The sequence below is a fragment of the Typopeltis vanoorti genome, chromosome 22 (genome assembly GCF_054136105.1).
Source record: "Typopeltis vanoorti isolate ZY-2024b chromosome 22, IOZ_Tvanoo_1.0, whole genome shotgun sequence".
Classification (NCBI taxonomy): domain Eukaryota; kingdom Metazoa; phylum Arthropoda; class Arachnida; order Uropygi; family Thelyphonidae; genus Typopeltis; species Typopeltis vanoorti.
Window position 1 is genome coordinate 34,591,277 of NC_143570.1, and position 24,739 is coordinate 34,616,015.

Sequence of the window (24,739 nt, forward strand, 5' to 3'; positions counted from 1 at the left end):
GTGAGTTTATTAATCATCCAACTAGTTTCACCGATTTTTGCTATTGGCATCTTCAGGGATACAATTGGTAAGCGATATGAAGGTAACAGACTAGGTTTTAACTGACAGTTTTAATTCATACAAAATTAGTATTGTGCGAGACAATGCACGTGTCTTGGGAACATGATTTATTTGTTACGAGACAATGTAATTGGCATGAAAGTTATAGGAGCTTAGAAATGAGACAGAAAGAGCACATAGGCTATGTTAGAAACAACAGACAATATATTTCAGGCTTTTCTTCCCACTTTGCATCTATCAACCATCTTATTGAGTGGGATAAGAGTCATATGCCCTATATAGAAGAGAACTACCATGAGACATCATCCCACTTATTGGAGGATTGAAGTTTGGTCTGCAGAGCAGGGTTTCCAGACTATGTAAAAGAATAAATAACATCCTTTCGTTCATGCTTACACAGTGATCAGAATACACCATGAAATTATGGAAACAACTACTGCATTAGAGTAAAACTTTAGTTTACAATAAACCAAAATAAACTCTTGACGTTTCAACCTCCACATTAAGGTCATCATCTGCAGTACACACATATATACAAAAAAACAAGCTGCACTACAATCTACATGGTATGCTAAAGTTACTGACCAACCGTTACAATTATTGGCTTGACCTCTGGTGAAAAAAAAAACCTTACTACACCAAAGCTAGAGTCCTGTTATCATTATCTATTAAGTTACAAAATTAAATTAAGCTGGAGAGCAACATGTTCACACAACAAAAAAAAAAAATTACTTATATAAGTATACATATAAATTACAACAAACCAGTATGGATAGTGGCCAATAAAAGCTGAAAAACTGCTTAGAGTCCTAAAGTCAGGGTTTGCTGAAAAACTAAGTGGAATGAATGTATACCATCCAAATTTTTGGGAGTTTTATGCCACCATTATTGTTAAGATTAGGGTAGTTAATCAAAATTTCAGTTTGAAAAATGATATCAGGATTGTGGAATACTGATTATGAAGACAGATTTAAAATTTGTAGACTGCAAACAAGAGAAAGAGGAGTGATATGATTGAGATAGTTTTTTTTACTTGGCTATGCTACCAATTACATATTTGGTTTAATCCTTTATGCAAGTTGGATTTTTTTTTTTACTTGGTTAGACTATAATAAATTTAGTTTAATCCTTTAAGTGTAAGCAAACGAAGTTTGAGCCTGTAGTATCTTCAGGACTGAAGGTAAATATGACTTTTCCATTGCTTCTGCCTTAGTATCACCATTTCTGGGTATTGGCCCTTCCCTTAATGCATAGCATTATACATGTCCACAAAGAGATGTGCTTTACATTATGGGAGATACTGAGACAAGGAGTGATGAGAGCTTGGTCCACTTTTACCAAGAGTTGCCTCAGTCCTGAAGATACTTCAGGTGCAAACTTTTTGTTTGCTTACACTTGATTAAAGGATTAAACTAAACCTTTATCCAAGTGTAAGCAAACAAAGTTTGTGCCTGAAATATTTTCAAGACTGGGGAAACTCGTAGTAAAGGCGGTATAAGTTCTGAAAACTTCCATCAGCTATCTCTAATCCAGAGAATTTTAATAATAAGGTGTTGACACCTTTTGGCAACTGGTATATGGTGACATGACTTTTGCATTACCTCCACTTTAGTATCACCACCTCTGGGTCTAGCCCCCACTGATGAGACCTCAATAAAGGTCTGGGTAGCGATCCTTTCCATAATGCATAGCATTATACATATCTGCAAGGATTTGTGCTTTGCGTTATCGGATACAAGGCAAGTGGTCAAGGATACCACCTTGACCATGAGTAACTCCAGTCCTGAAAATATTTCAGGTGCAAACTTTATTTGCTTACACTTGGATAAAGGATTAAACCAAATATGTAATTGATAGCATAGCCAAGTAAAAAATCTTCCATCAACTATCTCCAATTCAGAGAATTTTAATAATAAGGTGTTGACATCTTTTGGCAACGGGTGATATGACTTTTGCATTACTTCCACCTTAGTATCACCACCTCTGGATTAACTCCCACTGATGAGACCTCAATGAAGTTCGAAACCTGTCTAGGTAGTGATCCTTTCCATAATGCATAGCATTATACATGTCCGCAAGGATATGTGCTTTGCATTATGAGATACTAAGACAAGTGATCAGAACTTATACCACCTTTACCATGAGTTTCCCCAGTCCTGAAAATATTTAAGGCACAAACTTTGTTTGCTTAAACTTGAATAAAGGATTAAACCAAATATGTAATTGATATGACTGAGACTTACAAACTTCTGAAAGGATCATCCAGGATTTCAACTGATAGAATTTTTCAATTTATAGAGGGTGGAAAAAGGACAACAGAGCATCCTTGGAAGCTGAGAATGAGCTAAGAAGGGGGTGAAGGCTAGATTTTTCTCTCATATGGTGGTGCATGATTGGAATGGATTGCCAGTGGATGTTGTGAGTGCGAGCAGTGCGAATGAATTCAAGAATAAGTATGATAGCTGGTGCGTGTAGTATGTGGCCACCCTTGATGAGTCCCTGACTCCCTGGAGGTCTCTCTTAATAATAATAATATACTTTCAGAAATGTTTTTCATTATGGCACAGATTCGTACGAGAAAAATGGTGACCAAGACATTGATGTTAACCGATATCGAAGTGCAAGATTTAGTGCAATGTAATGTGTGTTTAATGTAATTCATTGCCAAGAGTGAATGGTTTGTAGTATGAGAGCAAGAACAGAGAAAATATGTCAGAAATGTTTCATAAGTGTCATGTCGGAAGCGAAAGAATGAAGTGACTGTCCTTTGACAATCCTGCCTTATATTATGAATATAAGGCAGGATTGTCAAAGAGGTGTGGAGAATGTAGGAAGCAGTGAACAATGGTGCACAAACTACTAATAAGAGTTTGAAGGAAGTGATTGGAAGTAATAATGTAGATGATGAGATGCTAGTGTGGAAAGCCATTGCATGCTTATATGGACTCCTTCACAAGACAAAACATGAACTCAAGTGACTGGAGAAACAATTTTCATGTGATACAGAAGGATAGAGAATGAAAGAAAGAGGGAATGGAAAAAGCATAAAAGTGCAAGAAACTGGGAGAAAAGAGATAGTATTATATGGCAATTTGATGATAAGAGGCATATTTAATGAGAAAGTGACAAAAACATGTTTTCCAGATGCAAAGATAAAGTATATTAGTGAAACTAAGTACAGTCATACCCCGCGACTTACACGAATCCAGCGTTACGCGGTTTCTTATATGTACGTATTCCCATCCTGCTTCACGCCTCACCACTAGTGGTATCTTTCTGGTGCCAGCCACATTTGCCAATGTCGCACATGCTGTGAAGAAGCACTGAAGTGTTCCGTGCAGTCTCCATTCATACATGATTTTTATAGTCTACAAACCTTGCGATTGTTTAATGTTATGTTCTTGATAAAAATTTTATCACATAAAAAATAATAATGTCGTCCAAAAGAAGCAAGTCCGATTTCTTTTACAGCTATCAAGAAAAGAAAAACATTGACTTTGGAAACAAAACTCAACATTATTAAGGATTTTGAAGGTGGAATGAAAATTTGTGAGCTAGCAAAGAAGTTCGATCTACAGGAATCCACAGTAAAAACAATCATAAAAGATAGGTTTGCAGATTTTGGAGGACATAGATTCTAACGAGGAACGAATTGTAGTCACAAGGCAAAAAATTAATAAAAAAATCATTAGCTTGCTATGAAGAAATTTTGCATGACAAGAAAAAGAGATTACGCCGTCAAACGAATCTATTAGATTAACTAATATTTTATTTTTATGTATGTTTGTATATATAAATTACATGCAAAATTATACCCAGAGTTACGCGAATTCGACTTATGCGGTTTTTGTTGGTCCCATCTACCACGTAACTTTGGGGTATAACTGTATACAGAAGAAAGAAGCAAATGAGTTAATTGTTTTAGCAGACACAAATGATTTGAAAGGTGAGAAATATGCAATGAAAGAATATATGAAAGAGTTGGTAGTAAAAGCAAAAACAAAAAGTAAGAAAGTAAAGATTGTGAATCTGCTGCTTCAGTATAATAGGACAGAACTGAGAAGGGTCATGATTGCCAATGAGAAGATGGTGCAGGAGTAATGGTGTGCAGTCTATTGACATATGGTGTGAATTTGATGGACGAAAGGACTTTTATATGTCTGACGGACTATATTTAAATGTTTGGAGAAAGTGTTGTTTAGTGAGTGTAGTAGTGCAAAACCAGGGAAACGAGAGATATTACAGAGGATGAAATCAAGCATCTGTCTTGCCACCACCCCTGTGATAAATGAGTATGTATACAGTAATGATTATGGAATGCCAAATGGGATTTCACAGGTTTCTGATTTGAGTGGGTTGGTAACAACATCACATAAGGATAACTATGGGTACAAAGGGATGTTGACATGCATGTACACAAATGCAAGAAGTATCAGGAATAAGGGTGAAGAGTTTTTGACATTGGTCAGCTCAACTTGGCCAAAAATTACAGGCATCAGTGAGACCTGGTTGACTGAAAATGATATAGTTGCAAGGATAGAATGTAAAGGGCATTGTATTTTCAGGGCCGTGAACAGGACAGGAGGTGGTGTATTGCTGATGATAGCTGATGATGATGCTGAACAATTATTATGGAAGACTAACTATGGGAACAAGGGAGGAATAGAGACAAGCAAGGTGGGATTTATATAGTTTTTACATAATTTATACATAATTACATGAAACAACATGTTATAGAGGGAACAAGGGATTTGAGAGTGTTGGATCTGATAACAGCATAAAAAGATATATCCATAACCAAAGTAGACACTCTGTCTCTAATTGGGGAGAGAGTGACTATGCAGTCTTGTTCTGGGAAGTTTATCAAATGTGGAATCCTTGTGAAGAAGGGGTTTATGTTCAACTATAAGGCTGGTAATTATAAGAGATTCAGGAGTCATATTAGAACAGTGCCATGGCTTGAGAAGCTAGAAGGAAAGAACGTCAGTAGTGCATAGCAAGTAGTCAGAGATTGCTTGAGAGTAGCAGTCTCAGACTGCATACCCAAAGGTCAGGAGGATAAACCAAAATGGAATTAAGAGGGTGAATAGGAATATAAAGCAAGAACTGCAAAAATAAAAAACATTGTGGGAGGGAATATAAAGAAAAAAGTGATCAGTGCAAATACTCATGAGCAGTACAAAGTGCAAAGCAAGAAGGGTAACTAGTATGGCAAGAAAGGCCGAATCAGACTATAAGAGATAGAGAGAATTCAGCTAAACATGTCAAAGTAAACCCAAAAGAATTTTTTCGTTATGTAGCAAGCAAGAGGAAAAATGACTATGGTAAGATAACTTTAAACAATGTTTTTTTTTTTTGTTTTTTTTTACCAGCTCAAATCCACCATCTTGTGCTCCAGCAACCCTAGCACACTGAGAAAGGATTAAAACTAATTTTATCGCTTCCAATATTTCGTCTCAGTCACAGAGACATCTTCAGGGATTACAAAAAACCTTTTGTAACAGCACACATATACAATACAATAAGTAAAGTTCTATCTAGGTGATGCACCCTCTATGGGCATTTGCAGGTGGCCTAGAATGTAAAGAGATATCTCTGATAATTAATGTTTCCCAAATTTTGGGAAGTTTTATGCAACCGTATTTGTTTAAATTAGGTTGAGTCCTGAATGCAGATTCAAAAAGCAGTCTTTCTTTTTTGAATTTACTACAGTGGAGCATGGTGGTTTTTTCCCAGGAGATCTTGTGGGTTGTATCCAAAACATGGTCTGTAAGGCCAGATTGACCATAATCGTGATTGCAGATGTATGACTCGTGTTCTTCTAACCGGATGGTTGCTGATCTGCCTGTCTGTCCAAAGTAAGCTAGCTTACAGGAACAAGGTTCTCTATATACTCCAGGCACAGAGAGGAGGGAGCTGATCTTTGGTGGAATGGATAAGGGTAGTAAGTTTACAGCAGGGCTTAAAAGATGTGTGGAAGTTTTACTTTTTTTGACGACCTGGTTATTTTTTCTGATGTACCACAGATGTAAGGTATGGTGATGGCATTTCTGAAGTCCTTCTGAAGAATGATGGTTAGGAATGGGGAAGGACTTGATTATTTTTTTTAATTCTGTAATCACTGTAGCCATTGGAAAGGAAGGTGTTGTGTATGTGTTTGAGTTCGGTTGAAAGGGCGGTTTCACTGGAAGAAAGATTATGGGCTCTATTAGTTAGAGTTTTAATAATGCCATATTGTTGAGAGGGGTAGTGGTGGGAGAGTTTGTGAATGTATCTGCCTGCATGAGTAGGTTTTCTATATACAGAAAAAGAAAGGTTACCATTAGGAAAGCATGTTACTAAGGTGTCTAGGAAGGATACACTATTGTTATTTTCCTTTTCCATCATAAACTGGATTCTTGGATGTAGGCTATTGAGGTGACTGAAGAAGGGGTCTAATGTGTCTGAGCCATGAGACTTCTTCAGTCTTCTATCTTAGCTAGATAGAAGGTTTCAGAGGGGAAGAGTCTATTGCTCGTTTTTCAAAAATTTTCCATGTAAAAATTTGCAAGAGGGGGAGGAAACCATGGCAGTTCCCTCTATCTGTTTGTAGAATTAGCTCTTCCAAGGAAAAATAACCAGAATTGATGCAGCAAAGCGAAGCAAAAGTGCTCTAAGATATTAGAAGGAAAAACTTTTTTAAGAGTGTTAAAGTGTCATTTAGGAGTATATCGGTAAACAATGAGATGATATCAAAGTTGACCAATGTCAGTATTATTTAAAATAAGATTTTCAATTAAGTTTTTAAGGTGGGTAAAGTTTTTTACATAAGATGTGATAAGACCAGTGAAAGGGGTCAGAGTGCTAGCTAGCTGCTTTGACAATTTGTAGCAAGGTGCATTATTTTTTTTGTAATGTTAGGAGGACACTTTCTTAAGTAGGTTTTTTAATTTTTTAACTCCAGTTTGTGTGGGATCGTGTTCAACGGGTATGTAGTTAGCATGATCCCGAAAGAATAATATCCATTTTCCAATTATATTCTGAGGCGTTAAGGACAACTGTGGCATTACTACCTTTCAGCTCTGGTGATGACTATACTTTTTTCTTTCCGTAATTTTTTTGAAGGCAGAGTTGTCTGGAAGGTAAATTACTTTTTTGGAGGTGATGACTGAGAGAGGATGTTAGCTACGTCAAGCCTGATGTTATTGGCTGTTTCTGGAGCCAAGTGACAGACTCCGCATTCGATGTTGTACATAATATCCAATACCGAAACTTCTTTAGGTGCGACGCCAAAATTGTGGCCGAGGCTTAGGGCACCAACGCCATCTTTGCTGAGTCTTTCTGACAATATGTTGACTACTGTATGTGGTTGAACTTGAGGTAGCGGTTTCGATTTACAAAGGTTATTAAACTTTTTGATGTGGTTATTTTTTATTTTTTAAATTCTTTCTGAGATGCCAAAGAGAATGGACCAAAGTTCAGGATTGGGTATAGTGGAGAGCTCTGATTGTCACGAGCCAACGGTGGCTTTTGTCGTAGTGAGGCTGGCACGAGTTGCAGTAATCTGCTCTTGTAATAGTGCCAGACTAGCACGTTTATAAATAGGGAGGGCTTTATTTGATTTAAATTTGATCTTAAGTCTAACACAGTTAGGAATAACTCTTCAGTCGAGACATCTTTTTAAAAAGGCTACCCGATTTAATTGCCTAGCTAAGCATAGTTTCGACTTACTGTACAAAAACATCCCACAAAAACTCAAACTTAAGTTTTTGTGGGATTTTTCAAACAAACCATTACAAAAAAACTCAAACCTTTCGATTCTCTCCCCTCCATTGATATACGGTTTACCTAAAATCCACAAACCCAATTCTTCCCTAAGACCTATAGCAGATGCCACTAATGCACCTTGCTACAAATTGTCAAAGCAGCTAGCTAACTCTCTGACCCACCCCCTTCCCCACTGGTCTTACCACATCTTATGTAAAAAACTCTACCCACTTTAAAAACTTAATTGAAAATCATACTTTAAATAATACAGACATTTCGGTAGGTTTCGACATCATCTCAAAGGGTTTACCAATATTAACATAATATATGAATTCACATCCCACGCTGAATCCTGACTAATAATAATTAAATAATAAAATATATAATAATAATCCTGACTAATAATAATTAAATAATAAAAATATAATAATAATAATTGCTAAATGAAAAAACATACCTGTCATCATGGTAAATAATGCAGCAAGGCTTTTTCCACCTGGGGCAGCACACAAATCTCCAACTACTTCACCTTTCTGTAAATTGAGAGCTAATACTGGCAGGAATGAAGCTCCATCCATTAAATAATACCCTTAAAGTTAAAAATGAAAGAATTTGCAAAAATCAATTATTTTAAAAATGTGAAACATTTTTGCAGAATTTATTATTCAAATTGTGTATGGAGACTCAATGATCAGGGTAGTACTTGAAAATATGACAAAATCATGTTTTACAGGTGCAAAAATTCAATCAGCCCAACGGCCAAGGTACATCTCCCAAATTTGGAGCAATCTCATGTATCCAAATTTGTTGAGGTTTGGCACGTTTTTAGGGCTGAGGATGATTCTATGAATAGTCTTTCAAATTTAAACTTGCTGCTGTGTATTACTGAAATTGGAAGAAATTTCAGTAATACACAGCATTGTAATTGGAATTTCAGTAATACACAGCATTGTAATTGGAATTTCAGTAATACACAGCATTGTAATTGGAAGAAAGCCACAGTAATACTGTGGCTTTCTTCCAACGTATTCTGTGGCGTGTATCCAGAGCATGGTCTGCAAGCCCAGAGTGGCTGTACTGGTGAAACCGGATGTAGTCTTTATGTTCGGAAATTCTGATATTCGCTGTCCTGCCTGTTTGGCCAAAGTAGGATAGCTTACAGCTGCAAGGGGCCTGGTATATACCAGGTAGGTCTAGAGGAAGAGATTGGTTTTTTGTGGAGCGGAGAAGGGATGCCAATTTTCTATATGGTTTGTAACAAGAGGTCAGGTCATATTTTTTTTAAGATTTTGGTTATTTTTTTTTTTTAAGGTGCCCCGGATGTAGGGAATGGAGATGGATTTAGAGTAATCTTAATTGTGAAGGGGGGGGGGGGATTGTGGTTTACTGGTTTAAGTATTTTTTGGAGGTTGTAGCCATTAGCTGAGAACGTGTTAAGAATGTGTTTATTTTAATTTTATATTCCAGTTTACACTGTGAATTCCTTAAGTAGTTTAATAAACATGTACCATATAAGCCTTTCTACAAGAAGGTAAAGATTGTAAGTCTTCCTACCACGCTATGATAAAGGTGAACTGAGGAAGAGGACATTGATAGCCAATGAGTATACGTAGATTGTGCAAAAGGAATGATGAAGAATTTGTGGATCTGCGATCTGTTTGATGGAAAGAAGGAGTTATGCAATGCTGCTGGACTGCATCTAAATGGTCTGGGTGTTAGGTTGTCTGGAAAGAGTTCTGTCCACCAAGCATGCTGAAGTGCAAATTCAGAGAAACTTAACCAATTAGGGTGGAAGTAAGCGAGTTTGTGTGAAGGCACCCATGAAGCAAGTGAGTGAGAAAATGACCAAGTGAGGAATCTAGTCTCTCAAGCAAAAATATTGAATAGGGTAGTTAATTCATGGATGGGGGACTTAAGGGATGCTGCATTTTTATATACAGGTAACCCTCATATAACGCAGTACTTATAAACGCAGTCTACAAATTGTAGTAACCCTTTATCTTTTCATATATTTTTCACTGCGTGACTTAAAAATCAAATTTTATCTTCATTAAATTTGTATCTACCTGTATCACGCATGTAGTAAATAGCAAATTTATATTAGGGGAAATACCCTTCAGCACGGATGTATGTTAATTGTTTACTGTATAAAATGTTTACTGTTGAAAAATGTCTTTGTTTTCTGTCAGGTAAGTGCATTAAAAATCATACATGTGTTAATTCAAGCTGAGCACTTTATTTTCTGGTGAGTAACAGACAACATGTAATGCTTTTTTCTGTAAAAATTTTATTTTTATAGTAATGGCCACTTAGAGGGCTTTTGCAATATGGTTGAAAATGAAATTAGTGAATTAATTGATGGGGGAAATAGGTTTAAATTAGGAGGAACTGATACAGTTAATAGATGGCATCAAACTAAATGGCGAGAAAGTTCTGCTGAAGATTCTGATTGTGATGAATCCATTAAAGAATTCACTTTAACCTCCCAAACAGCTAGGATGTCTATAGACGTCCAGCTAAATCTGGATATGATTCAGCCCACCTGTTTAAAGAACCAGGATAAGAAGTGCAATTTGACCACCCTGTCCATTAGAAGGTGTGATAAACCCTCACGCTGAAGAGAACGGGTAATCTGATTATCTCACGTTCACAGCACTTCCCTGGAAGTTGAATAAAGGTGTGGTTAGTAGGGGTGTAAGGACTATATTTTTTGCTTGGAGAGTTGTGAATGAGTGGAATGGGTTTCCATAGTCAGTTGTGAGTGCTTTGCTTGTAAATGAGTTTAAAGGAGAATTATGAGAGATTGTGTGGACAGATTTGGGTCTCCCGCGATGTCTTCGAACTCTGTGGAGGTGCCCATATAATAATAATAATCTATATATTTTTTTAAATTTCTATTTGCCCTATATATCTGTAATATATCAAAATTTTTCTTGAAACAGTCAGTGTCAATGAGCCTAAGGACTCTGCTTAACAATAAAGAACAGAAGCAGTGAATTCCAAATGTATATCTTGGGAATTATTTTTATAATGCATGGTCAGGTTGGGATACAAATACAGCCTCACAACTGTCACTCTAAATCCTTCAACTAGTATTATCTGGTTCCACATAAGGATTCTAGCATTGCTAGCAAACAGTGCTCAAAATGGAAATCTTCCTCAATTGGAAAAAATGGCAAACAACAGCATTCTTCCAATTAAATCTTGACAAATCTACATGTAAGAAAAAATGGGATATTAGAGATTAGATCACAATGACTTTAGCACTCCACTTTAGTGCTAAAGTCGTTGCTCCAATAAGCAAGGTGCTGTGGTTCAACTAGCTGCTAAACACCATATAGTGTGAGCAATATTCTTTGAGGTTATGCTAAACTGTGGAGATGTCTGTGCTAGTCAAAGCTGGTGATTCTCAAAAACAGCAGCCAAACAATAAACAAGAATGAACTGATGAAACATCTTAATAAGAGATGTTTCAGATTTTTCAAGTAGGCAGTACATTTTACAACCATGCTCTGCTAGGCTGTTTCTAGAGGGAGCTCAAGTGACACTCTAGGACAGGGGTGTTCAACCCGTCGATCGCGGAGCAATTTTTGGTCGATCTCTTGTGTATTCCTCCTTACTTACAAATTTAATTAAAACCGAAAACATTATATTTTATTTATCATTATGTTGTATTATTTTTAATTCGCTTTAAGTGTATTGCTATTGTTTATTTTTTGTTAAAATTGTCAAATCAGTAATTTTCTTATAAGTCTGGGTAAATGAATTAATTTGGATCAGTGGAAGTCAAACAGCGAGTCAAGTGAATACAATTATAAGCAAAGTGTAAAAACTCGATTGTAGCTTAAATATTAAATATTCCAAAGCACATTACATCGATTGTTTACTTAGGTTAAGTCCCATGTGAATATTGTAAAAAAATAAACTTTGTTTGTCTCAGTATAGTTTGTATTAGATGTTTTTGTAAATAACTCTTTTGAAACTAACTGTATATACTGCTTTAATAAGAATATGTTCGAGTGTTAAAAACAAAAGCAATGTTTTTGTCGCTGAAGCTGTACATGGCGGCATTAGAAAGATTGTTATTGAAACTTATGTATGAGAAAGGCTTGCAGGCTCTAAGTGTAAACATCTCCGAAGTCAGACAGAAAGAGTTCAAACAACTTTCCAATGGCCGGCAACTTACAATCAAAAGAAAGGTGTGCCGAACTTAAAACTTAAGATGAAAGACTCATACCGATTCTTTGGGGGGTTGCAAACTTCATGCGAGGTCTCAGAAGAGGCCTAATAAAAAGGGACTAAAGTAAGCAGAAGGGGTCCCGGTTCCAGAAAAATATAAATGATCGCGAATTTAGACATCTCCCATATTTATTAAAATTTTTTGAAAACAAAATCAAGAAATGCTTCGCTATGATTTAAAAGAATTTATTCTTGAAATAGAATTAGTTGAGGAAGAAATAAATTCAAGATTTAAAGATTTTAATAAAACTGAAATGACTATCTTTTATCAATAATCCATTTCAAGAAAACTTGAACATCACAGAAATTTCAAATAAAATTAATGGGCTGTTTGATATAAACCAAGCTGAAATAGAACTTGAGATAATAAACATTCAGAATAGTTTACATTTAAAATCAATAAACAATGAAGTCACCTGGAAGTATGCACATGAAAAATTCCCAATATTACTGATATTGTGCAAAAAATTCTGTCATGTTTCAGATCGACATACCTGTCAGAATTCGCTTTTTCAAATATGAACGTCATAAAAAATCAATTAAGAAACCAAATTACAAACGATCATTTGGATGATTGTCTGCGATTGGCCACTTCTTCACATCAACTTGACTATGAAAATATGGCAAGGTCCAAACAATGCCAAATTTCACATCAACTTTTTTTTTTTTTTTTTTTTTTTTAATCAACCAGCATTTCCTGTAACTTGTGAGTTTGTAATCAATCTGTTGTTTTTTCTAACTTTGCTTTTCCAAAGAGAAATAAATATTTTATTCCAATATATTATATTTTTCTTTGTTGTTGTATTAAAATAATTAAAAGTGATAAATTTTTAAATACACAAATAAAGTTACTTAAATATAAAGAGCCAATAGGCTTCATTTCGGCGATATAAACGTTATTTAAGGGGATATTAAATCCCACATTGTTTTAAAACCGAAAAAGAAACTCAAAGATTGGAATCAGAGAGTTTCATGCCGAATATAGTAAACTATAAAAGTATCAGAGATTACTAGCGTGAGCTAATGCAAGTAAATCTCGGGCAACTTGTAGCAAAGGTGGTAAAGTTCTGATCACTATTCTTAGTATTTTCCATAATGTAAAAACACATTTCCCAGGAAATGTATGCTGTTATTACATTATGATGGGAGGTCACTACCCAGACTGGTTTCAGCCTTTTTTGAGGCTTCATCAGTGAGTAGCTATACCAAATAGATACCAAAGGGTATAGTCACTACTATACCAAAGGGTATAGTAGTGACCTCCCACCATAATATAATAACAGCATACATTTCCTGGGAAATGTGTTTTTACATTATGGAAAATACCAAGACTAGCGATCAGAACTTTACCACCTTTGCTACGAGTTGGCCAAGATTGTACTATGTACTAGGACTACTTGCATTAACTCACGCTAGTAATCGCCGATACTTTTATAGTTTGCTATATTTGGCATGAAACTCTCTGATTCCAATCTTTGAGTTTCTTTTTTGGTTTTAAAACAATGTGGGATTTAATATCCCCTTAATTTAAATAATGTTCATATTGCCAAAATGAAGCCTATGGTGCAACTTAATGGTTGCACCTTTTTGACAACTCGTATAGCAGAGTATATAAGTTCTTTTCACTATACCCTTTGGTATCTATTTGGTCTAGCTACTCACTGATGAAGCCTCAAAAAAGGCTGAAACTGGTATGGGTAGTGACCTCCCACCATAATGTAATAACAGCATACATTTCCTGGGAAATGTGTTTTTACATTATGGAAAATACCAAGAATAGCAATCAGAACTTTAGCACCTTTGCTACGAGTTGCCCAAGATTGTACTACGTACTAGGACTACTTGCATTAGTTCACGCTAGTAATCGCCGATACTTTTTTAGTTTACTATATTCGGCATGAAACTCTCTAATTCCAATCTTTGTGTTTCTTTTTCGGTTTTAAAACAATATGGGATTTAATATCCCCTTAATTTAAATAACACAAATAAAGTTTTTAATTGTGTATTTTTTTAGATGTTTATTTGTGCATAATCAGATATCAGGTTGGGGAACATGACCTATATAAGAGAGTAGATCGCCGAATAACTTTTTATAGAAAAGTAGCTCGCGTAGTAAAAAAAGGTTGAACACCGCTGCTCTAGGACATGACATGGTGCATGTAAGTTCTATATAAATAAAATGCTTATGACTATTACCTACATTGCATATCCTTATTTTCTCAATATCAGGAAGAACAAAATAGGCAATTATAGCAAATTTTGCAGTTAGGAAAACATTCTCTTCCTGAAAAAGTATTCACAGGGGATTATGTTCCAAAGAAATATCATAAATATAGAAACCATAAATAGTACCCATAGAAAACAGGAGTTACATTCCAAAATGAAGTTCGAGAGAAACACTAGCCTATTGTGTCTACTGCATTTACATAAAGAGAAATATATGTGTATGGTTCATGGCAGGCATGTCAAACATGCGGCCCGTGGGCTGCATGAGGCCTGCTGACAAGAAACATGTGGCCTGCCAAACTTTGTAACCAATATGGTTATTTAACTTTTGACAATGCCGAATTAAATAAGCATATTTAAAAAATTTATATTTCCACTTAAGATTATTTTATATGCCAAACTACTCTGCAATTTCTAAAGGAAATAATGTTCTATTTACCATTTCAAAATATCTTGTTACACCACTGCACAAATATCGAATTTTACTGAACCTGTTGATGACAATTTACAGTTGGAATTAATTGAAATTCAGTGTAATTCCATTTTGAAACAAAAATATATGGATGTTTGAATTACAAAGTTCTATAATTATTTATCAGTCAATCGATACCCCAATGTGTTATGTGCATATAGCCGTATTTTATCTATGTTCGGTAGCACATATTTATGCGAACAACCATTTTTCAACTTTAAAGAATAATAAAACTGCAGAAAGATGAAGATTAACAGATCAGCATGTGCAAGCAATATTGAAAATAACTACAGCTCAACAAATTCAACCAAATTTTGAAGATTTCATTAATGAAAAACATCAAGTTTCTTCAAAAAAAAAACACTATGTATAATTTCATTTAAATATATAAACTTTAGATTTTATATGTATTTTTATAACATGGTTGTAATTTGTACTTACATACTCTAATGTTAATATTAAAAAATCCGTTTCCTCTTTATTTCGAGATTTTTTTTTCTGTTGCAGCCCGCGGCTTGATGTATAATTCTTAATTTGGCCCTTGGGGGTAAACGAGTTTGACATGCTTGGTTTATGGGGTTTAAATTAAAAACTTTCTCATATCATATCTTGGTGTCCAACACCACGTGAATATGTTTATCCTCCTCCTTACTGTATCTATGCTGTTCTCTAGAACAACTCTCCTTATGAATTGTTCTCCAAGGATTATAATTTCCAACTATTCAGCTAAAATATTTACAGATTTTCCTTTCTTTTTTTTTTTTTATTTATTTATTGTGGAAATTATAAAAAGAATAAAAAGCTGTATAAAAAGAAGCATATCTTTTGTCAACTATTCTTAGCCCATAACATGGATTTAGTACATATCAAGCCTACTGTTAAAAAGGGAGATAAGTTTGACAACAAACCACCTCATCCACTGCAGTCATTCCAAAAATAATGCAGAAAGCCATGCACAGCCAACTTCTTCCCTACCTCAAAGTTCACAAGTTTATTTTGTTTTTTTTTGGAACAAATGGAAGTTGTAGTCCTTAAAAGTAACTAAAAGGGGCAAGATGTGCTAGAGAATACAGATGGAATGAGAGAAGATAGGAAGCTAAGTGGATTTATATATTACATTGTATGTGGAATTTGATAAGCTATTGCTTGTGCTTTTATAGATAGAGGTGAAATGAGAGAAGACAGAACTGTCCAGAACTATCTACAGAAAAAGTTGAAGGCAGAAACAGATATTCTGCAAAAAAGAGCAAGATCATTAAATCGCAAACTTCTCTTTATCAAGGAATTTTAGGAAGATTTTTGATGCACTATCCCAAATGTGATAAGCAGCATGCTAAGTTGCTTACATTAAGGATTTGTACAGAGCTAGAAGCTGGACAGAATGCGATGGCACTTCCACCAAAAAAAGGAGATGAAATTTTTAGGTTCAGAAAACCATGGATGTGTTTGTGCCAGGAAAGACTAGAGGGAAAGATAAGGTTTTCTCACAAAGAAAAATCTGGTTTTGTCCAAGGATCAGTATATTGTGAAAGTAAGGGAGAAGTGAATGGAGATCTTTTTTGTGAGAACAACTACCATCTTGGAAACACTGAAGGTGACTAGATTGGCCTCATTATAATGAATGAGTATATGTGTCAATGCTTAAGGCACTGGTTGTAGACGATGAAGTTTGGGATATCTGAACTTGAAAGGTTTGTCAAAGAGTAGCAACAAAACTAAGAGCATATGACATCTATAAGAAAATTTATGTATAAGAATTTAATAAATCTAGTATTCAGAATCTCTACTACAAATTTTGGTAGGATTTCTATTTTGGGTTACGTTATTTTCAGAAATAAAACAGTTCAAAACAATTTTGGTTCCAACTAACCATTTTTTAGTCTCAGACTGAGGCAAAAGGATCTGAAATGATATGTCAGACAAAAAATGAACTATTTACACTACAAAGACCTGAAATAGTCCCGATACCAAAAGTAATACATTTTCTCACTACACGACTATGTATGTGTGTGTGTGTTATAAAAAAAAAAAAGCCAACTGTAATCTACTGATTAATGGTTATTATTTCTGCCTGTACTGTACTTAGCCAACCTGTTGGAAAACCGAAGTTCAGATAGTGGATGAGGGTTTTAAAAGAAGGCATTCATTTCAGTAAAAATTATTTTGCTTATATTTTGACTGATAAATGGACAGTCTATGTTAAGTCACTGCTTACAGGAAATACATCTCTTCTAGCTTTGGTTAGAATAAAAAAGTGAATTTCTGGGATACTGACATGGAAGTTATCAAGGATAATGGCCTCAATGTTTGGATAGCTATAGTCTACAGAAAATAAAGGTTCAGGGATAAAAATTTAAAAAGAGTATTTTTCTGAATATGGAGAGCAGAAAAAGACAACAAATGAATGTAACAAAATGGAGAAAATAAAATTTTGATCCAGGAAAGATGACATTTTGTATTGCCCTGCCCATCTTATAAACATATGGCACAAGAAGTTTGGAAAAATTAATCATAAACCTTGGCATTCCCATGGCATTTGACTAGGTCAGGCCTATATGCATTTTCAACAAATATCATCTTATAGTGTTTCATTGTCTGCCATTTATTATTATTAACATCAGATCTCCATGGAGTCAAATGACTCATCCTGAAAATGTCCACACTCTCATACAAGAAGATCAAACTGTGCCTTAAACCCATTCACCACACTTTCAGGCAACACATTCCACTCACCAATCACTCTCAATGCAAAGAGCCCGCTCCTCACACCTGCATATACAACTTCCTCACCAATTTATATGTCTCAATCATATCCCATCTCCTTCTATTCAGAAAGCCTCTGCAAGTTGCCTTCTCTCTCTCTCTTGATTGAGAGAATCTAGAGAATCAACATCTCATAGACCTGAAACTGACAAATAAACTGAATATATATATAAATGTTTGACAGTTTTTGCTACCACTTTTTCAAGGTGTCAGGCAACAGCTAAGGGGTCATTAATGTTTGCGGAGTTCACTCTCTGACTCTCTCTCAAATCCTAACAATAGTACATTTTATTAAAAATCTTGGCTCCCCCCCCCCCACCCAAACCAACCTTAAAGCAATTAATTGTCTTTAAGCATAATTCATCAGAAGATGACTAATAGTTTGATGTGCCAGACCAACAGCAGAATTCAGGATAGGTAATGAAAAAATGTGGAAACGGCAGAAGAATTAGACAAGTATCAGGTTGACATAATTAGTACCAGTGCAAAACACAGGAGCCAAAAACAGGAGATTCTTCTAAATAACAAATACAAGATGTTATATCCAGGGAAAGGAAGGAGTAGTTATTGTATTCAACACTAAACATGAGGATAATCTTCAATGGTATGCAATTTCAAGTAGAGTGATATGAACAAACATCATAATGGGGAATTGGACAATGAGACAAATATATATGTAGAAAGTATATATATATATATATATGTGCAGGCACAAACTTGACTTATTTGTCTGTTTGCTTACTTGGGAAATGGAGTAAAACCAGGTTTAAAATAGCTTGGTATCTTTAATATATATATATATATATCTATATATATATCTATATATATATATATAAATACAGGGTGGTTGAAAATTCCACGTAAAAACTTTGAGGACAGATAGAGAACATCAAAATGAACCATATTCACATAGGAAAGCATGACTGGAAACGCCACCTGAAAGTGATAGGTGGCGCTGTTCGCCAGCGCTCCAGGTGAGCAATTGAGGCCTCCTCATTCAAGCTTTCGACATCGTATGAAGAACATGCATCGTTTTACGAACGCTGAGATGGCAGACATGCACCTCGTTTACCATATTATGTATACTTCTGTTGAACTGTTCAGTTATGGCTAATAAAGTTTTTTTTACAACACTTACTGCCTTGTCTTATTTCTATCTTTGTGTCCCCATTAGTACCTTCCGGTGGCATTTCCAGTCATGCTTTCCTATGTGAATAGGATTGATTTTGATGTTCTCTACCCTTCCTCAAAGTTTGTACGTGGAATTTTGAACCACCTTGAGGTGGTATCAAAAAGTTTCGAGACTAGCTCTGTTTACTAGAAATTACTTTATTTATCTACCTTTACACACTATCCCCTTCAAATTAGTCCCCTTGCATATCAGTACAGTGCTCCCAGCATTAGACAGCATTCTTGCCACTTCTGGAATGTGTCTTGGAAGTCTTCTTTTCGAAGCATGTCAAGCACCTTCTGTGATTCGCGCTGGATCTCTGCAATGGTGTCAAAATGGTGATCTTTGAGCCGGATCTTCATCTTCGGGAAGAGGGCAAAGTCTGCAGGAGCCAAACCTGGTGAGTAGGGTGGGTGCAGAAATGAGATCATGTTGTTTCTGGCAAGAAACTCATGTGTGAGGAGAGCTCAGTGACAGGGTGCATTGTCGTCGTGGAGCATCCAGTTTTTCGTGTGCCACAGATCTGGTCGCTTTTGCCGAATGTCCTCCCTCAGATGCCTTAAAACCTGGCAGCAGAACTCATTATTGACGGTCTGGCCCCCTGAGAACGAATTCTCGATGCACAATGCTGCAAATGTCCAAAAAGACGACGAGCATGCACTAGGTCATGCTCATCGTCTGCATAGCTGCGGACCTGCCTTGCCTTTTTCAGTCTTGGAGATGATGGGCTCTTCCACTGTGAAGACTGTTGCTTCATCTCAGGGTCGTACCTGTACACCCAAGTTTCATCACCAGTAATGATCATCGACATGAAGGATGGGCCATCCACAGCACGCTGACGGAGTTCTTGGCAGACAGACGCGGTGTTCCTTCTGCTCCTGGGTCAGCAGCCTGGGGACGAGTTTGGCAGCAACACGGCACATGTTCAAATCACACGTGAGGATTGCCTGGACTGTTCTGTATGACACACCGACAATGGCAGCAATGTTGTGGAGTGTTCTCCGATGATCCTCATGCACAAGTTGCTGAGTGGTTTCAACATTTTTTGGGGTTGAGCTCGTTGAAGGTCTTCCTGATCTCTCACTGTCTTCCAGTGATGTTCTTCCGCTCTTGAAGCACGTGTGCCACTCAAAACACCTCGAATGACTCATTACAACATCGCCGTAAACTTGCCGAATCATGTCAAACGTCTCTGTGGTAGATTTGCCCAGTTTCATGCAGAATTTCACGTTTGCTCTTTATTCTAACTTGCTGTCCATGATGAAATTGCAGATGTGGTAACGCAGGTGGTCAGAATAGCATCAGTTGCACAGCTTCCGATGTACATAGGACGATGTCTTTTGGCACACTGCCTTATGGAGGTAGGTGCTGCCTGTGACTGTGTGTGCATCCATCTGTTGGTGTGTTACAAACCTAGTCTTGAAAATTTTTGATACCACCTCACATGTAAATAATCCCACACAAGGTTCAACTAAAGAAGAACTGAAAGAATTTTTCAGGTCATTAAAGTAGTTAACATAAAGAAAAGGAAATGTTGGTAATCTCAACAGCAGAGTAGGAAATGAATACTATACATACAGAAATGGTTTGGGAAATTTTGGAGAAAAGAGCAAAGCTAATAACAATGGTACTACCAGCCCAGATTTACATCAGCCATTACTAAGTTTCAAAATAAATATGCACACAAACTGATGTGAAGTTCTCTCCACATAGAAAAAAAAAGAAGTGTCACAGATTGTCATTGACATCTTCATATTTAGGCCACAAAAGTATACATTGGATCTAAAATAGGAAACAATTACCATTTAGTTATGAGCAGGATAAAATTGACTAACTACTTTAACACATTTCAAAGTAATGTATTAAATAGCTAAACAAAAGCCACAGAAAGACTTTGGTAATAAAAAAAAGCAAATATTAGGAAGTTCATAACTAATTTTAATGGTATTACAACACTAAACAAAATTATAAAAAGATGTTCATTAACTGGCTTATATTTTGCTAGATATCAAAACCAGCATTCCTCAAAGCAGACATGTTATAGTTTATACGCAAGAATGAGTAAGAGAAACAATTCATACTGTAACAGATAAAAAGATCTAAACAAGGTGTTTAGATCACCTTGTTTAGATCTAAACAAGGTGCCAAATTAGGACTTCAGCTCTTTTGTCTTCTACAGTTTGAATTATTTCACTTAATCACTGTCATGAGTAAACTGTAACATGTTTGCTACGAAGATGCTGGTTTAAAATCCAGCAAAATATAAGTCAGTTAATAAACATCTTTTTATAATTTAGTTTATTTTTGGTGGTGTAATACCATTCAAATAAGTTGTGAATAACATGCAACACCTAAGCTTATCAATTACTTTAAATATCAGAAAGATGGTAAAATGTTCTGAATGGTATTAAAAAAAACAAACTTAGAATTGAAGGAAAGAGTAGTACAGAAGGAATAAGAGATGATAAGAGTGATATGAAAATTTAAGATATTCTAGATGTCTGCAGTAATCACTTTGAAAGGTTGCTAAATTTTATTATTATTTATGTGGTACTCCAAGGAGTCAAAAGACTCATTACGGGAGACCCAGACTATCCACTAACACAATACTTATCATACATTTCCTTAAATGTATTCACTGTTGTTGTTGATTGTTGGGTGTAAACAATCATCTCTGGCAATCCATTCTACTCATCACTACTCTCCAAGTAAAGAACTTAGTCCACACACCCTTACTAACCACACTCTTACAACTTCCAAGTATGACCCCTTGTTTCCCCTACTTCCCACGTATTGAAAATTTTCTTTTGTGCAGTTCATAGAATCCCTTCAGTAACTTTCTATCATATCCCCTCTCAGCTAAACTCTGCAATCCACATACTTTCAATCTATCCTCATAGGGAACATTCCATGGGCATGTTACAAGCTTGATCATTTATCTCTGAATCCTCTCTACCATCACCCAGTACCCTAGAAATACAGGTGACCAAATCTGTGCAGAGCATTCAACATGTGGTCAAATCATAGCCTTTAAAGAGGGATAATAACATCTCTATCTTTACTTGTGTATGTGTTCTTCAACATCCAAATATTCCTCTGGGCTATTTTACCAACTCTTGCAACATGTCCTCTGAATTTCAAATCTCTATCCACCATATGAGGTGGAACCCGTATCTCAAGCTTCATCAATTTCCTGTAATCTACAACCATAAGTATGATACAAAGTATGTAAAAGTGCATTACCTTACATTTTACAAAATACCTATCATTTGTGACTGAGCAGGGGTAGAAAATATTCAAGAGGAATACTTGAGGTAGAAAAAGCCTTCAAAACATGAAATGTGGAAAGGTAACTAGAGTAGATAATATCTGACTACAAATGAACAAACATGGAGGTGTTAGGGTCATACAGTGGCTGCTGTGCATAATGCAGATGGCTTGTTCAGAGAGTCAAATTCTGGATGACTGAAGTAGAGTTCTCATAGCATCTCCCTATAAAATGGGAAATAAAACTAGAGGAATTTCCCTACTGAATGTTTCAAGTAAGATTTATATAAGTATAAGAAAAATTATGGAGAGGGAAATTTAGAGAAGAACAAACAGAATTCCAAATAAATGTCGTCTGCATCCGATTTTCACTAAGACAAAAAGTTGAGAAATCAGGAAATATAACAAAGCTACATATTAACAGATTGTGAAAAATTATGGAGATAACTACCGTGTTAGAGCAAAACTTTAGTTTAATATAAACCAAAATGAACACTCGACATTTCGACCTTCATATTAAGGTCATCATCTGGAGCATACACATATATACAAAGAAACAAGCTGTATTCTAATCTACATGGTTTGCTAAAGTTACTGACCAATTGTTGTAATCGCTGGTATTAAATACATTGTTGGTATATTACAATTGCTAATTATCAAAATATCATTAAATCAATGACTTAACTTCAAGCTGACAATCATGTGGTCCATTCAGTATGTGCTACCTGGTGTTGCAAAAAATTAAAAAAAATATACATGTTAGTGATGACTAGTCCATTTCATGATCAGAAATCCAGCAGACACTTACCATTATTGTTCCTGAAACACATCGACATGCCTGGGATTATTTTCCTGTCCTGCTGTTTAGATATTCAACAAGGGACAACTTATATGGTGTTTTTTTTTATGTCAACTGCCTTGTTTAATGACTTGAAAAATTCCTCCGCTTCTTTGTTATGTAGGACTAACTACAGGTAAAAATAAGTTTCACTATCCTATCCCCATATAACTACTTCAAATTTTCTACCAATTAAGAAGTTCATCTTCGTGTTTGATGTCGAATGATTCTATTTCTTCCTATTCTTGAATACTACTGGCCAAGTATAACATCGTATATTTTTTATTTAGCAGATTATATCTGTTTTAGTTTTCTGCATCTCATAACACTAATTACATTCACAATGTACTTCTCTAGTTCTCCTACCAGTTCAACTTCTCTGTTGATACTTCTTATGCTGATGGTGTCTATCTTTAATTCTGCTGACAAGTTTGTTCCAGACATGAATTTTTCACTGATCATCCTGGTACCTTGGCAAAAACAGTGAGGGCTTTGTTAACAGGCAATGCCTCCAACATCATAAAATTTCACCATGTTTTTTTCTGGTTTATGCTGCTATAGAATACAATTAGCTAATTTAAGAAAACTTGTATTGTAAATTCTTGTATTCTCTATTTACATAATAGATGTATTATGTAAATAGAGAATATTATGTATACATGGTGTGCCATATGGTGTAATGTATAATAGAGAATTATGTATACATGGTGTGTCCTACTAAAAGGGCACACAATGTGAAGATTAGAATGTTTTTGTAATATATTTTAACAAAATTAAATTAGAAAATTAAATTTTGCTAAAAGAATCAAGTAATTTGAGGGGAGGAAAAGTCTGAAAGCAACTTTCAGTGAGTAATTTTCACTCATGATTAGTGACAATTCAACCACCCCCACCCTCAGTAATCAAAAATAAAGTGCATATGAAGTCATGACTGCACTTCTGGTGCCTAATTTTGGAATTCAATGTTTCTGATTAATGAAATTTCTAACCTGAATATCTAGATTGCAATGATGTAAACAGCATACAGCAATCCCTCGATTAGTGCACCTAATGCGTTCTTTAAAATAGGCACATTAATCGGAAACGCACTAATCGAATATATATATATATATATATATATATATATTACATAATAACCAATGGGAAACAGTATAATTTGTTCCTCAAATTTCTTTTTTGAACTTTAATTTTTTTTATAAAAGAATTAAGGTATGTCTCAGGTCCTAGTTAAAGGAAAACCATGAAGCTGAAAGACAATAAAATATATTCAGAATAAAAATTTTATTATTCTACTTCTTAACAAGAATTGAGCTAATGTAGTTTGGTGGATATTTTGTTTCTTTTTTTCATACAACCGATGGTATGGCCCTACTGCCTCTTTTACTCTTCTGCAAATTTTACTGCTTCTCTCTTCATCATCGAATCTTTTTCACACATCCGCTTTATTGCTCACTAATTCTTTTATTCATGATTAAAGCTTGGGAAAATACTTTAAAATAAAAAAAAGTATGGAAAACACACTCATATAACATTGCAAAGGAGGCACGAGATATGACCGTCAAAGGACTATGTAATTATAGTATGCTCACACTTTTGTACAGCTTCGCTTGTCTTGGTGCCAAGAATAGTCAATTCATGCTGAAGGGGAAAAAGAAATGAAGGACGTATGAATCAGTCGCCAACACACAAAATCACATGCTTTATAGATAAAATTTCCTAACTGTTATACAAGCAAAATAGTTACTGCTTTAAAAAATTACAATGATCATAAAAGAGAAGTTAATTTTCCGATGTGTAATAATAAACAACTCATCCCAGAAGACAAATGATTACCCTATTATCGGAATGGATTCTCCTTTTTGTGACATGCGCAGAAGTGTCAAAGGTCTCAAATCTGTAGGCTTACTAAAGCAGACTACATAAATATTGGCGGTAAATTTTGGAACATAGTATACAT

General features: G+C 35.4%; 1 protein-coding gene across 1 annotated transcript in view; it reads right to left on the reverse strand.

Moving 5' to 3' along the window:
- The window catches only part of l(2)10685 (5-methylcytosine rRNA methyltransferase l(2)10685), a 58,269-nt gene that overhangs the window by 18,191 nt on the left and 15,339 nt on the right, over positions 1-24,739 (reverse strand). Inside the window, exon 3 of the mRNA XM_090412118.1 lies at positions 8,264-8,395. Coding sequence (XP_090268244.1) covers positions 8,264-8,395 — 132 coding nt within the window. The remainder of the gene's footprint in view (positions 1-8,263; positions 8,396-24,739) is intronic.